The following is a 15492-nucleotide window of genomic DNA, read 5'->3' as shown; positions in this document are numbered from 1 at the left end:
GCAACCCTCTTCTAATGAACTGCCATTTTAAAAAAACCAAAATACCTTGTGGTTAAAATATGGAAGTAATAATCTATCAAAGATTCAAGGGTAGCAGCATAACATAAATGGAAAGTTGTTTTATGTTGTATTTGCAGAACCAGCTGCTTACAAAAGGCATGGTGATCCTGAGGGACAAGATCCGGTTTTATGAAGGTAATTGAGGCATCAGTTGTGCCTGGGGAGCTTGATCCAAAAGCGCATCCAAATCAAACCTCTTTCTTCAACTGGCTTCAGACCAGAACAACAGCCTGCTTCTGCCCCAGCAGTCGTTTAATGTTCCTGCCTGCTGAACAAGGAAATGAAGTTGGTCTGGCACATCAGCTGAGGAAACGGCAGCCTCCCGTGTGGCTGTTTACCTTTTGCCTCAAATTATAAACCTCTTTATGATTAAATAGTCCTGTGAACATCAGTGAAAAACTGCAGAAGCCAATTCACTGAGAATGTTCCTTCCCTTAGACTCCACTCTTCTGTCAAAGAGCTCATAGCCATTTCCATGTGTTTCCCTGGCAGTCTCCCATCCAGGTTTGCTTAGCTTCTGCACTGGAACTCCATTCTGTGACTTAAGGCCATTCTCGGGGACTTTAAAGCGCAGCGGGGTGGGGGCATGTCTCAGGGGTTGCACATATCTGGGGCTGCACATAAATCTCCCCTCCCCTCACACACCTGCGAAAAAAGTAAGTATGAATCTTATTAATTTAGGAGAGGATGTTAATCAGCTGCCTTTCAGGGGCTTGGTTTTATTGCTTTTTAAAAAGGAGGGTACACACAAACAGTCGTTAATTCATGCACACTTTGTTGAACTGGTACAAAATTATTCGAGCCTCACCAAGTGGAGCTTGAACAAAATCTACCTGATTCAAGAGGCAGGGTTTGCTCTTATTAAGCCTGATTCACAGTTTGCACAGCAAATAAATCTCCCGTATCTCTGCATGAACTTTCCTCTCATGTTTGAAGGAGATTCCCAGTGGTATGAACACAAGACTCTACAGTGAGTATGCCATATCCATCTCGTGCATCCACGGTACCCATGAACTAAATGGTTGTGCCGCACAAAGCTCATCTGTGTGTTTAGCTGTTTGTCTTTCAAATGTATGCAAAGGGAAAATGGAAAAGAGCTCCCTCCTTCGCATGTATTTTAAAGAAACAAGAAGCTCAACGTATGCACAGTTCTGATGTGGCACATAATGCATATATTTGGTAGTTTGCTTTTCCACCTTTGTACAAAATACCCTTTTAAAAAGAACTCTTCAGTATGAGCCCTTGGACTAACTCCCCCCCCCCTCCTAATTTGTAGGACAGAAACTTCTGGATACCTTGGCTGAAACGTGGGATTTCTTTTTCAGTGATGTCCTGCCCATGCTTCAGGCTATATTCTATCCTGTGCAGGTAAAATATTGCTCTGTTACTTTAGAATCAGGAAAAACCAGAAGAAGCTACTCTGCAGGTTGATCAGCCAAGAGCCAGACATCACAGCGGGACAACAGATGAGGAAATACTTCTGCCAAACACATGGGGGGGGGAGTGTTTTCATTACGGAGAATTGCCTGTGTAGGCGTGTCTCTCTTCATAGCATGATGTTCACAGTGTCACTAGAAAATTATAGTTTGAACTTTCAAAAAGTCCCACCACTTTCTCAGCCTAGAGGTGTCCAGTACCTCCAAAATAACTGGCTAGGATCCAGAGAATCAGTTGATTTGTTTTGCATTTCCATGGGCTATTTGGAGTTATGAGGTTTGGGGATTAGCTTTCTACACCACCACTCATCAATCCAGTGACTATCGCAAGCCACTTTTGAAACTAAGAGGCGTGTCAAAGAAGTTTGTAACTTTAGAGAGGTTTGAAAACAAAATATTCCTAAATACAATATCCTAAGAAACCTGAGTTAAATTCACCACTGTGATTAATATTATTTCGATAAACCTCTATCCCCACATAAAATGATCCAGAACATTATAATGGCAGAAATTTTCATAGAATTAGTCAGTTATAGGATTTCTATAGAACTACAGAAAGTCAAGTACTAAGGATTAATAGATCAGGACAATAACTTTTGGAGGGCCCAAAATACTTGTGTTGCATTTCCAATGTCATCACATTCCATACAAAAACAAATATTTATTATTATATATATCCATCTCCTTAACCAAACTCTTACCCAAAGTAGTAGTAGTAGTAGTAGCAGCAATAGCAATTTTATTATTTATACGTCACCCATCCGGCTGTGTTTCCCCAGCCACTCTGGCCAGCTTACAGCACATATAAAAACATAGTTAAATATCGAACATTAAAAACTTCCCTATACAAGGCTGCCTTCAGGTGTCTTCTAAAAGTTATGTAGTTCTTGGTCTCCTTGACATGTGAAGGGAGGACATTCCGCAGGGAGGGCACCTCTGTCTGGTTCCCCGTAACTTCACTTCTGTCACTGAGGGAACCACCAAAAGACCCTCAGGGAACCTCAGTGTCCAGGCTTGAACGATGGGGGTGGAGACGCTCCTTCAGGTATACTGGACCAAGGCCGTTTAGGGCTTTAAAGGTCAACACCAACACTTTGAATTGTGCTCGGAAATGTACTGGGAGCCAATGTATTTCTTGTGGCTGAAATTATAGTTGGGGGGGGGATTGCTCCATAATTCATATGCCCTCCCAAAAATTGAAAACTAGAAATGGAATTGATATAACCAGTCTTGATATTTTACATCATCTTTGCATTAATTTTTACATTATGAAACATATATGGCAGAAATCAGCCATTTTGATGGATTATATAAATTTAAAAAATGAAAGTAAATACCATCACAAAGGTTCCTATGGTAATTTCCCCATAATTATTTGGAATATTATAAAGGCAGAATCTGTTCATTGTTCTTAAGCTTATGAATCTCCATTTTGTCCTGATTGTACATCAAGTTTGTGTTCCTTACTGCTGAGACTAAATTAGGGAATCTTCCATTAAATCAAAAGGACTTAAGCAGGCTTAACTGGCTTCCACCAATAAATCTGAAAGCAAGCAAACGACAAGTGTTGAAAACAACTTTCATTCAATTGTCTCTTTAGGGAAAGGAGCCCTCTGTCCGACAACTGTCTCTGCTGCACTTCAGGAATATTATAACTCTCAATATTAAATTGGAAGATGCCTTGTCCCGTTCCCGAGCGAGGGTTCCTCCTTCCATTATTCAGATGTTACTTATCCTACAGGTACGGATTTTTCTCAGATACGTAAATCTGTCTTTGTGCATGACTTTAGCGTAACACACTGTTCAAAAGGACTTACTGGTGTTGACCCCTCTTAGAAGATGCTTTTCTTTACTCCGTTTGGTGACTCTCCGTGTAGCAAGAAGCCATTCATTGAGAAGGGCATCGTGTATGTTGATTCTTGGGGCAAGATGCCATTATTACCACCTGCACCACACAGCACAGCCAGAACCCATGTATGCGGTGGCCCATGATGTAAGAATTACTATTAAGTAATAAAAGAAGGGATGGTTTGCAAACAGAAAAATTTGGTTAGTGATAGTTGGTTTATCACAGAAAATACGCTTGTCTCATAAACCACTTTGTGGAGAATACAGAAACTGAACATACCTGGCCCCTAGATTAAAGGAAGCCAAATGGCTTCTGTAATGGTTATATGGGGTTGCTCGTGTGTAAGTTGCCGCCACTCTTGGCAAGGTTGCCTGGTTAAACCTTTTCCTGGCTGGACAGCCCTTCACTTCGTGGTCGCTAGCAGAATCCGTCAGTGGGCGTTTCTTGAACCTCTTCCAGCATAAAAGTTCTTTGACGCCAAGTCTCCGCCTACTCTCCCTGCGCGGAAGTCTTCTGCGCAGGGTGGGTGTGGGCAGCAGAGGACCCGTCCTCTCCCCGCTGGTCTCCGGCGAGGAATCCTGGAGCCCCCTCTCCGATTCCCCCATCCGCCCCCCTTTCTCCCTGGTGTCACGCTGATTTCCTTCCCCAGCCGATGAGTCCCCTCTCTCCCTGCTGGGCCCTTCTCCGGCATCGCTTGGGAGCCTTGCCTCCACTCCTGGCTCCGATGTCAGTTCCCTGACAGCTTCCTTTTGTTCCTCTGCTTTACCTGCCTTTACATGAACAACAAAATGTGGACATAGGAGGCCATTTACTATATGGTGGCATAGCACACAGGCAGGCAGGCATGGCAAGCGAGCTGCTCCTGATCTGCTCTTATCTTGCCTGGTGGCAGGAGGAGAACTTTATTGCAACCAACACTGGGCTCTGTCATTGTTGTAGGCTTGTACTTTTAAAACAGCTGTGTGTGGCCTGTAATAGAGAGGAGACCATATCAAAAGCTTTTTGGGGCCCTTTGTATGTATTCGCCTGTGCTTTATAAGATTATCAGGGAGAAATGTCATGTCAGCAGCTACCACAATTGTGTTCAGTGTTGTGTATGGAGAAAACAATGGTGGTGACTCTTCTGTAAATCCTAATGGAGGAGTCAGTAAAAGTTACATTTTTTAGTTTCACAGTTCAATTGCAGTCAAAGTTTCCTGTTCCATACTATACCAACAACATCCTTTTTGGGTGGGGCCATCTGCAACAGGAGGAGGTGGGATTCACTCCTGAAGTGGTAGGATGTTCTGTACTAGTTCCGTCTGCACATGGGAGTTCCTAATTTTCAATGCTCTCCTCTGCTAACTGAGCCTTGCATTAATTCATGTTTGTGCAACTGGGCATGAATGAAGGCAGAGCACGAAGCTAGAGTTCTTTCCCATTAGGCCAGTGAAGATGCCTGTCACCGGTGGCATCAGAGTAAACCCTGATTACAGATAACATGCTTGGAGAACACTGGAAGCTCTGTTCACAGTGTAAAAGAATGCAAGAATCCTGCATTGTGAATGCCTGGAAGTGGGCCAGGAACAGCTCAGGAGAGGACGAGGTCAAGCTGGAACAGATTCCACTTCCAAGGGCAATTTCCAGCTCCATAGCCAGCCACAGAAGTCCCCCGACAGCACTGAAAGTTCAAGAGGATGGAAAGTGCTAGTTGTACAGTAAGGAAATCTCACCCCGATCCTGAGCTCATTCCTAGGAGGAAGGGCTGAGTTTGTAGTCTCTCATACCAAGCTAATGACACCTCAAGGCATTGTTTTCCCCTTCAGAGGCTACCCCATGAAGCCATGAACTGGAAATGTATTTATTTATTAATTAAATTTGAACACCACCTTTCATGCGTAGATCTTGGGGCAGTTCACAACATTAAATTACAATATATAAAGCACATGTCAAGGTGTGTGTTTTTTTGCAAGAAACTTCTTAATGGAGAGGTCATCCTATAATAACCTTTTGTCATATAAATTTACTAGCCCAAACCTATGCATATTTACTTGGAAGCCTTTGCTAGGGACGCTTGCTCCTTAGAAGGCAGTTTCAGTCTGTGTGTGCGGATGTGGCAAGGCAGGCATAGAGTTCCCTCTGTTGCACGTAATACATCTATCTGCCTTTTCCCCCAGACAAATGTAAGCAGGGCCTACTTTCAGTCAAAGGTGCATGGGTAGGACTCAGATCAACTGTTTTTGTACATTTGCCTGCTGTTATGAAATACTTAGAAGCAAGGGCCAAAGACTTCTGAGGATCAAACAAGACATGATGCTAAATGTGTCACTTGGAAGTTCATCAAGGATGTTTGAAATAAAAACGAATAATAGTCGTGAGGGACTGTTTTCCCTGGAACCAAAAGTGCACAGGCAGGGGACGTTTAACTCTTACAAGTTCTGATCCCAGCCCTTTCCTTGCTGCTGTTAGCCTTGGGCAGGAGCAACTCACACTGACACCAACAATAGGGTCTAGGTGGCAGTTTTCATCAGGATCATGACATCAGGAGGAAAGGTTCAGGACTCCTGGGTGCACTGTGGTCCCACGGTGCCCTATGCATCTTTTTTTTAAAAAATCTGCTATTGGTGCCTCAATGTTAAGCATTTATTTTCATGTGTGGTGCCTTGCGTGGTTTGGCCCTGAGTGTTTAAAGGGACAGTAATGTAATTTTAAACATGCACTTCCCAAGTGATTGTGGAAGTCGCATGGGTTGAACGCACCGTGGAGAATCAGCTGCAAGGAAATTGTGCCTTTAAATGTACACTTCTGTGAATAGTAGCATGTATTGCATATTTAAAAAGCACCCAGGCTTCTATGTGACAGACAAGAATTTGCCCTTAGCAAACATCACTGTATTCTTAATAAAAATAATTGATGGTGTTAGCTTAAAAGGCAGTAGCCTAATTATTAAGATACCAGAAAAAGTTGCTCTTTACAACCTTACAGAGATTTCCTACCCACTTCTTTAGTCATACTTCAAAAGCAAGAAAAAAACCAGTCAAACTGATTTAGTTATTCACAGAGGATAAGGCTGTGGAAATGCCTTTGAAAGCTGAAATCCATCAAAATGAAAAACGCATGAATGTTTAGTCCGGGAACATAGGTGTGAAAGGGTGGGAGGGTGTTATCCTCATAAGCGCTCGACAGCAGTCAAGCCAGCATTCATACTTCTTCAAAGCACTGCATAGGATATCTCTTCAAAGAAACTTAAGGAAGCCAAACTTAGCTGTTTAAAGTAGATTCTTGCCAATCCCTCCGCTTCCTGCTTGGAGATATACACACATTAAACTCAGGTAGCTAAGCACATCTCAGTTTGGAAGTGAAACAGGGCCACCCAAAAATAAGGGCGTGCCCATACTTGGGGGACTCCCTAGGTGTGCAGAAATATGTACATTGGTGGTTTTTTCTTTAAACGTGTTTTCTAAAGCTTCTAGCATAGCTTTGTTAATTCTAAGGGTTGCCAAATTGTAGAGCTTTTCTCGGGAAACCTCCCCCCCAAAATAGTGATTTTAAGCTCTTGGAGCTGTTTCTTTTGTGCAGCTACATTTCAGTGGAACTTGCAGAGGAGAACTTCCTGTGACATTGTGCCCTATCTGCCATGGATGCCATAGCTGAGACTCCAGCATTGCAGGGGGTCAGGCCAGATGACCCTCAGGGTCACGGCCATCTCTAAATTAACAAGGTGTAAAGTGCATCATCCTGGGCTTGCTGGCCCAGTGGTCTGACGCAGTATAAAGCAAGTTTTAGGGAAAACACCAGGGGCAGAGCACGTGGTTTGAATGCAGAAGATCTCAGCCCCTGGCATCCCAGTTTAAGGTCTCGTATCACAAGACTGGCAAAAACCTCAGCCTGGGCCATTTTGCTTTAGGTGAGCTTTCCATTAGCTGCTATAAGGTTTTGACTCCGTGGTTTTTAAATCTGGCATAGTCTCTTATGCTTTTATACTTTTAGATATAATGCCTTCTGTGTACATGCACATATTAAGGAAGAATAAAAATGATCTTGAATAAATAAAGAGCTAATGCTGGTTAGAAAAAGCTGTCTTGGACTGATTTGGTATGTCTGGTATTAGTATGTCTTTGAGATTTTCCACACCAGAAAGCTGTTGACTTTCCCTACTAAATAAAGCAAATGGCAGAGAATAAGCAGGTGAGCCCTGCCTTCTGCAAAACTTCCAAGCATCCTACCTGAGATCAGGTCAGATCATAGAACTGTGTCTAGCAAGGGACTTGGGGAGGCAGCACTTTGCATTTGGGTAGAGTAATTTAACTCCTCCCCTCTGGGCCCCCTGACCTGCAGCTAAAGTCTAGGGGCTTCCAGTTAAACTATGAGACCCACAAGTTCTAATTCTGACGAAACATCAGTTTGGGGCAGGGGGGGAGGAGTAAGACTATATATAGCAGATTACAGGTATTTTTTATCATTCCTGTGTGCCACAGCAATGATGCATGTGTGCTTTGTTTTTAACAGAGTTATCATTCTGAATAGCTGTAAACAGTTTGTGAGTGTTTTCATTGCACATTTAAAACACTTGTTACAGCTCCTTATCACCTGCAAGTCTGTTGCCGCATTGTGTGAAAGAATCAATAAAACATTAAAGAGGGAAAACGTTTGCTTAGATTTCCTTAAGTAAGGTGGAACCAACTCTCACTTTGAAAGCAATCTCTGCAGGCAACTTCAGTGATTCTTCCTTGTTACAAACCACCAGGCAAATGGCTATTTACAGACCTGTAAATCCCTCAGTTTCTGGATTTAAAAGTCCACATTATTCATTTAGAGTCTGCATACTCCCGTGCGGCAATTGGACCTGAAATAGTCATCATGGGAAACCATGCACTGGCACCGTTAAAGAACTTGCAAGGGGTGCTTATGTATGTATATACAAACGGCTACCAATTTTCCACATTTAAAATTTTAGAGGAGCAATCCATTCCCAGGAAATTCTGGAAGATCTGTGGCAATAGTTGGCCAGAAAGGAATTGTGCAGGTGGTTGTGGCAGTAGATTGCAATGAGACAAGAAAGGCTGTGACTCTTTTTGAAAGCTTTTCCCGTCCTTTTGTCTCTGGGCTGGGAAAAGGTTTGCCAGTTTCATTTCTGCGTGTCAGGCTGCTGTTAAAGGCACAGGATAGCTCAGCTGGTTAGTGTGTGCTGCTGATAACCCCAAGGTTGCAGGTTCAATCCCCGTATGAGACAGCTGCATATTCCTGCATTGCAGGGGGTTGGATTCGGTGGTCCTCAGGGATCCCTTCCAACTCTGCAATTCTATGATTATCTCACTTTACTACTGATCTTCACAAAAAGGAGTAAGACAAAATAATTCTTTAGTTTACTGGAAGTGTTTCAGGGCATCCCTGAAAATGTAAAATTGTCGTCCTTAATATGGTTGCCACAAGTAAAAAAACTTTGCTCTAGCTAATAACTGGGAGGGGGGATTTCTACGGTTATAACTTTATCCGAATTAGCACAAACCCAAACTCTTGCATTGCACTGACACCTAGTGGTCCATGGCAATAGTGCAACATCTTGAGAACTATGATGGGGCATTGCATTCTGTACAAAATGTGGAATGTGTCTGGAATATAGGGTTGTCACAATGAGACTATTGGACTGGAACATGGGCTTATCTACAAGATGGGGGCCTCTTGTGTGAGTGAGTTTGTGAACATGTGTTCCCTCCAAGGAGCTCTGGGTGGCAGACATGGTTCTCCCCCTCCCCCTTTTCACCCTTGCACAGCCGTAGGAGGTAAAGTAGGCTGAGAGGAATGACTGCTCCAAAATCACCCCATGAGCATTGTGGCTTAGTGGGGATTCAGATGCCCTTGGGTCTCTCATGCCCTTGTCCAGGACTCCAGTGCCGCTGCACTATCTTGGCTACGAATGTCATAGAATCACAGGGTTGTAGAGTAGGAAGGGACCATGAGGGTCATCTAGTCCAACCCCTGCAATGCAGGAATCTTTTTGCCCAACATGAGGCTCAAACCCACATTGCTGAGATTAAAAGTCTCATGCTCTACTGTCTGAGCTGTCGTGTCAAGTCTAGGGAGTGCAGATTTAGATCAAGCAGAAACAAGGGATTGACTCACTGCTATCCACAGACCAGGCTGGAACTGTTTGCAATTCCTTCCTCCATTCATTTCCTGCACCAGCATTCATTCATTCATTCAATTTCTATCCCGCCCTTCATCTGAGGATCACAAGGATCCAGAACAGAATCCACAAGGTTTCTCATTCAAATCCTGCAGAATGTGACACACAAGTTGTAATTAAACAATGCATGTCCCTGACAGCAATTAAGTACACCAGCCTCGCTTTGCAATGATTGATAGCTTAAGTCTGAAATGTTGACGTTTGTGTTTCCTCCCCCATGTGTTTCTCAGGGTGTTCATGAATCAAAAGGGGTGACCGAAGACTATTTGAAACTGGAAAACCTGTTGCAGAAGGTTGTTTCTCCTTACTTGGGCACCTATGGCTTGTATTCCAGCGATGGGCCTATCCCACACTCATCCTGCATTTTAGGTAACATTCACACTGTCTTCTAAAACACAATATGTCTGTTGAAGTGCTTTTTTGTCCACAAAACATGGTATCATTTTCTGGCTGGGACTGCACAACTATACCAAAGTTAGGCATCTGTGTAAAATGTCCTCCATAACCAGCTTACCTAAGAGATTTTGCTTGGCTGATAAATTAGGGGCAGGGCCTTTTTGCCAATGCAACTTCTTTGCTGGAAGACGGCACAGGTTGTCTGAGGTAAGCAAAATATGCATCGTAAAATCTCACTCCATGAACTTGGCCCAGGACCAAGCCAGAGGTTTCCCAATTTCAAGTTGGTAGAGTAGGTTAGGCTAGAGAACTTCATGCCAAACTAGGGCTAACATTCAGTGGGTGCTGGAAAAGAGCCTCAGATATTTTCTGACACTGGTACAAGGATGTGAGAATGGCACTGCGGTGCCTCCGTGGTTCAGAAAGGCAGAGTGCTTCCAGCCTATGAAGAAAGAGCAACGGACTGTTCTGTCTATGTGGTTGACTACCAGGGAGAAGCCTGAGAGGAAATGAATTTTTCCCCTGCTCTCAGACTGGGGCAAGTTTGGGAAGCTGTCTCTTGGGCAAAGTTTCCATAATAATTTTACCCTCAGTTGGCCTTTAATTTGGGGCTGTGACCTCTGACATGGCAAACCAGTAGTGCTGCTGCATTTCCTTTTCCCCTTTTCTGCCACTGATTGTCAGGTAAATATTAGGGATACATAGAAAAAGAGTCAGAAAGGTGAATCTGCAACATCATCAGCTTTTTTCTTATTTGCCATCATTTGTTAAGACAGATTCCAAAGTAATTTACAGAAATAATCCTACAAACATCCTAGCTAGACAGGATGCAGAAAGAAGTAAAAGACGCTTAAAAAGCAAAGAGCTCCCGTGTCAGCTCTTCTATTTAAAGGCAGATTCTGGTTATGGAAAAGATACCCTTTTTGAAAATAATTTCACCTGCAAGAGAAGGAGCTGGCATTTGCTCCTTTGCATGTGACAGGTTTATACTGCTGCCTCCTTGTGGCTATTTGATGAAACAGCACTCAGCTGAACAGCCTCAGCTGCCTGAAAGTTGTGACCACTGTCATCTCACTCACCTAAGCTCTTCAAGGAAGAACAGGACTGAATATACTTTTTTTTCTCCAAAGAGGAAATTGATAATAGAAGTTAGAAACTTCTCTGAAACTGATTAAGAGATCACTTGACCTTAGTCTGAGAAGGCCTAGAGTCATGGAATTCTAGAGTTGGAAGTAACCCCTGGGGTCAAATAATCCAACCCACTCAATGCAGGAATCTCAACATGCAGTCCATCCCCCAATCCAATTTGGGATCTCTGTGTCCAAATAATCTATACTGTAAGGCACTGTGAGATGCTGTGGCCGTCTCCAGGCTGAGAGTCTCCAGGCTGATCTGCCATAATGGCAGGAGGGGGGTGGCAGAAAGGTTTTTGTTGCTGCTGCTGCTGCTGCATATGTCCTAGAGAGGGAAGCAGAAGATGCTGAGGACAAGAAGGGAAGGAGGCAGAGACCTGAAATGGCAACTCATCAAGCACATACAGTGGTGCCTCGCAAGACGAAATTAATCCGTTCCGCGAGTCTCTTCGTCTTGCGGTTTTTTCGTCTTGCAAAGCACGGCTATTAGCGGCTTAGCGGCTATTAACGGCTTAGCGGCTTTAAGAAAAAGGAAACAAACTCGCAAGAACTCGCAAGCCGTTTCGTCTTGCGAAGCAAGCCCATAGGGAAATTCGTCTTGCAGAACGACTCAAAAAACGAAAAAGCCTTTCGTCTAGCGAGTTTTTCGTCTTGCGATGCATTCGTCTTGCGGGGCACCACTGTACAGGAAAGAATGGGTTTGAAGAGTGAGGAAGAAAAGGGGAAGAGTCCAAATATGTAGGGGGAAATTGGGGGGTGGGGAGGGAGAAGAGGTGCACATGACAGAGGTGAGGCTAAGCCTGATGTTTACATATTGATTTGAAGCAACTGTCCAAATACTTGACCACAGGCCTCTCATGGTGGTAGTAGCAGTGATGGTAACGATGCTCACAAGAAAAGTGTAGGGTTGTGTACAGGTTTTAACTGGTCTTCATGTTTGTTAACAGAAAAACGTTTCTTCCGGCGATCCAAATCGGGGGACATCCTGACCAAGAACCCTGTGGTGAGATCCAAAAGTTACAACAATCCTTTGCTGACTCCAGTAGCTGAATACGAAACGGAGGGCGTGGCCCCCAATGGCACTGGCATCCGAAGGCACTCTGTTTCCGAAATGACTTCCTGCACAGAGATGCAGGGCTACTCCAACCTCACAACCATCACAGACAATGGTTCTAAGACCTCCATGATCACCATGAAGAATTCGCAGTCAGGAGAGTCGGAGAGGCTTTCTGCCAGCTCAGCGCAGTGCCCCAGCAACCTCAATGCACCTGAGCAACAGAAGGGATTCTTTTACGCAAGAGATGACCAAAAGAGAGCATTTGAGCTGGCCAGGGACTCAGACTTGATTGCCATAGCCCCTACAGCCAGCCCTGAAAATATAGTGGACCAAATTTTGGAGTCTATTGAGTCAGATTCTGATGGGATTTTCATTGATTTCAGCCAGAGCTGCTCAAGTTCATCAGGGTACAATGTGGATGTGAGCAGGCAGAGCCTTGTCTGAAGCACTCTTGATAAGAATCCTAGTTTGTGCTTAGGAACACAGGATAACTGAAGGGTGCAAGGGGGTCATATGAAATTCTTGAGCAGCTAGAAATTCAGATAAAGAGAATGCCCCTCAGACCAGAATGACATAGGAGGGACACGTGGGGGGGGGGGATGGATCATCGTGGTTTAGATAATGGTAATACCACTGAACCTCAGTTGTGGGAAAGTGTTTCTGTCTATTCCACAGACTTCAGTGGAGCTTGGGCAGGTTGCACCAGCTGCCGGTCAAACCCGTGAAAGCAACACCATTCCATCAGAGGCCAGCCTGGGGCAAAGGTGCTACATGGGGGGCAGGCAAAGGAGCATTAACCTGGGGTCTCCAGTCTGCCTCTGCCCTGTTATACTGCTGCTGCCCTGGATCAAGACACCAGAGGAAAACCTACAGTGAAGGACCTGGTGGAATAGTGGGCTGGGTAGCTGTGTCCATGTGCTATAGCGCACACAAAGCTAGTATTCTCTCATTCTCTGGACTGGACTTGTGGCACACTTTCCTTAGAGGAATCCTGCCCCCTTCCCATTCTTCCACCACTTAGGCCTGGCGTGTGTACATTGCCTCCCTGCCATCAAAGCTCCTTCCGCATGGTTGTGTTCCACAGTGCAGCAATAGTAAAAAGTAAAAGATTGCAGGTGCGATTACTGGTTTGGAAAGTAATTATGTCATTCCTCTAGCCTATGTGATTCCTATTGATGGAGGTTATCAACGTAGTTTGGGGTCTAAGTAGATGGAAGTGGTCCTTGCAACAAACGGGAAGCGTATGAATTGGGCTGGAGGATTTGAGTGCATGAGAATCTCCACGTTTTCCAATTTTATGCTTTAACGTAAAGCTGTAGGAAGAAGTTTCAGAAGAAACGGTATTTGAGGTGTGGGAGAATTCCATGCCAGCATTGCAAAGGGGAGAAGGGATGCCTCCTCAATGGCTGCCCCGTCTGTGGCGCAAACAAGCAGCAAAGCAGGGTGGACCAAACACCGTCAATCTGGTGCCCTGGAAAAGCAAACCAGGGGCAGGTTTGTGGGCTCATGTGCACCACCTGGCTTATTGCTGGATTACTCACACCTCATAGTGCCTAGCTGACAACCCTTTGGAAACCTGTGCCAAATTAGTGACAATTAACTTAAGCCTCGTTCATTTTAATTGGATTGAGGCCATTAAATCTGAAGTAAAGTGAGGAGGTATCTGTGGTCCTTGATTTGTGAAGGCCCATTCATAGTTCTGAAGTCATCATCTAATGTTGCGGTCATCCTGAGCATGCATGTGTGAACCGGCCTGCAACACAAACCTGAGAATGCACCATGTGACTATGCCCTTAGACTTCTTGCTGTCTTTGTCTCCTTCATCAAACACTGTTGTTAAGTACACATTTCCCACACCTGCTATTAAATCCTTTTGGATGGCAACAGCCACCGCCTGCCACACGTACTTTTGGGGTTACTTACAAACACTTCCATAAAAGCAAAAGCTAGGTTCTTTGAAGAATAACATTTATTTAGGATTCAGAAGTCAGCAAAGTCTGTTTTAATTTTAAAAAGATTGTGCCAGATAATAGTAAAATCTTATGATTTATCATGACCATTTTGGTTGTTTTTCTCACTACATCAGCACTCCCTTTACCAATCAGTGAGTGAAAGTTCTAAACAAAATTTAAATAAATAGCGTGCTGTATGAATAGCACTGTTGAGAGACCGCTTCCTGTGTGTTTTTTCTTACAAAACCAATAATTTTTTTAAGCGTAATTCTTGAAATAATAGCCAGATGTGTCTCATGAAGCGCTGCCAGAAATTGCATTTCACTTGTGCTAACGGAAGCTAAGTTAAGTCCTCGCTACCAATCTATATATAGAAACCCATCCCATTCCTGATTTGTATGTACTGTGTGTTGGGAAATTGGGCTTCAGGAAAACTCTCTTTGGTCCCCCATTAGTGGGAGTGATGGGCAGCCATACCTGCAATTGTATGAAGTTGTCATGAGCTCTGCTGCGTGTGCTTCCATTTCTCACAGTGTTCCTCAAGAAGTCCAAACAAGTGTCTTGAGAAGAAGAAGAAGAAGAAGAGTTTGGATTTGATATCCCACTTTATCACTACCCGAAGGAGTCTCAAAGCGGCTAACATTCTCCTTTCCCTTCCTCCCCCACAACAAACACTCTGTGAGGTGAGTGGGGCTGAGAGACTTCAGAGAAGTGTGACTGGCCCAAGGTCACCCAGCAGCTGCATGTGGAGGAGCGGAGACGCGAACCCGGTTCCCCAGATTATGAGACTACCGCTCTTAACCACTACACCACACTGGCTCTTTGGCCCTTCCACACTAGCAAGGGGGGAGCAAAGCGAGAGGCATGATAGAGCTCATCTCCTGAAGCTATTCTTCCCATTTCCTCCTCTGAATCACGCTCATAAGAAGAAAGGAGATATTCCTTTTTTCCTTCACCCCATTTTCTGCTCCGCTATTCCACAATTTGGATGCTGGATATATGTAAATCCCATGCAGCCTGCACTCTTCCTCCCTTTAATAATTCAGCCAGTGTACACACATCCTTAGAAAGAAGTGTTCCGCAAAGTGATTGAGAACTCCCGTGCTTTCATAATTTGTGTGTACTGAATGCACCAGGTTACGGCATATTGTCTAGGTAAGCGGCTGGGAACCTGTAGCCCTCTAGATGCTGAACCACAAATCTCATCATTCCTGACCATTAGCCATGCTGATGGAAACTGGAGTCCAGTATCATCTGAAGGGCCACAGGTTCCACACTGATGGCTGAGGACCTAACTCAGCTTCATTTAACCAATAACAAGAATGCCATTTGAATTACACTGAAAACATGATACACCCTCAGAGTTCTGTGGGATAAACCTTCAAGTACAGTGGTGCCCCACAAGACGAATGCCTCGCAAGACGGAAAACCCGCTAGACGAAA

General features: G+C 44.2%; 1 protein-coding gene across 3 annotated transcripts in view; it reads left to right on the top strand.

Moving 5' to 3' along the window:
- PRR5 (proline rich 5) overlaps nucleotides 1-14264 on the top strand; it is a 62834-nt gene extending 48570 nt beyond the window's left edge. For all 3 annotated transcript variants that reach the window (XM_053387625.1, XM_053387627.1, XM_053387626.1), the window contains exons 6-10: nucleotides 138-195; nucleotides 1337-1428; nucleotides 3097-3237; nucleotides 9742-9880; nucleotides 11988-14264. In XM_053387625.1, coding sequence (XP_053243600.1) covers nucleotides 138-195; nucleotides 1337-1428; nucleotides 3097-3237; nucleotides 9742-9880; nucleotides 11988-12541 — 984 coding nt within the window. In that variant the 3' untranslated portion in view covers nucleotides 12542-14264. The remainder of the gene's footprint in view (nucleotides 1-137; nucleotides 196-1336; nucleotides 1429-3096; nucleotides 3238-9741; nucleotides 9881-11987) is intronic.
- The last annotated feature ends 1228 nt before the right edge of the window (nucleotides 14265-15492 follow it).

This window comes from Podarcis raffonei, chromosome 5, assembly GCF_027172205.1.
Source record: "Podarcis raffonei isolate rPodRaf1 chromosome 5, rPodRaf1.pri, whole genome shotgun sequence".
Lineage (NCBI taxonomy): Eukaryota > Metazoa > Chordata > Lepidosauria > Squamata > Lacertidae > Podarcis > Podarcis raffonei.
The sequence above is the reverse complement of the archived record's forward strand: the minus strand, read 5'-3'. Positions and strand labels throughout refer to the sequence as shown.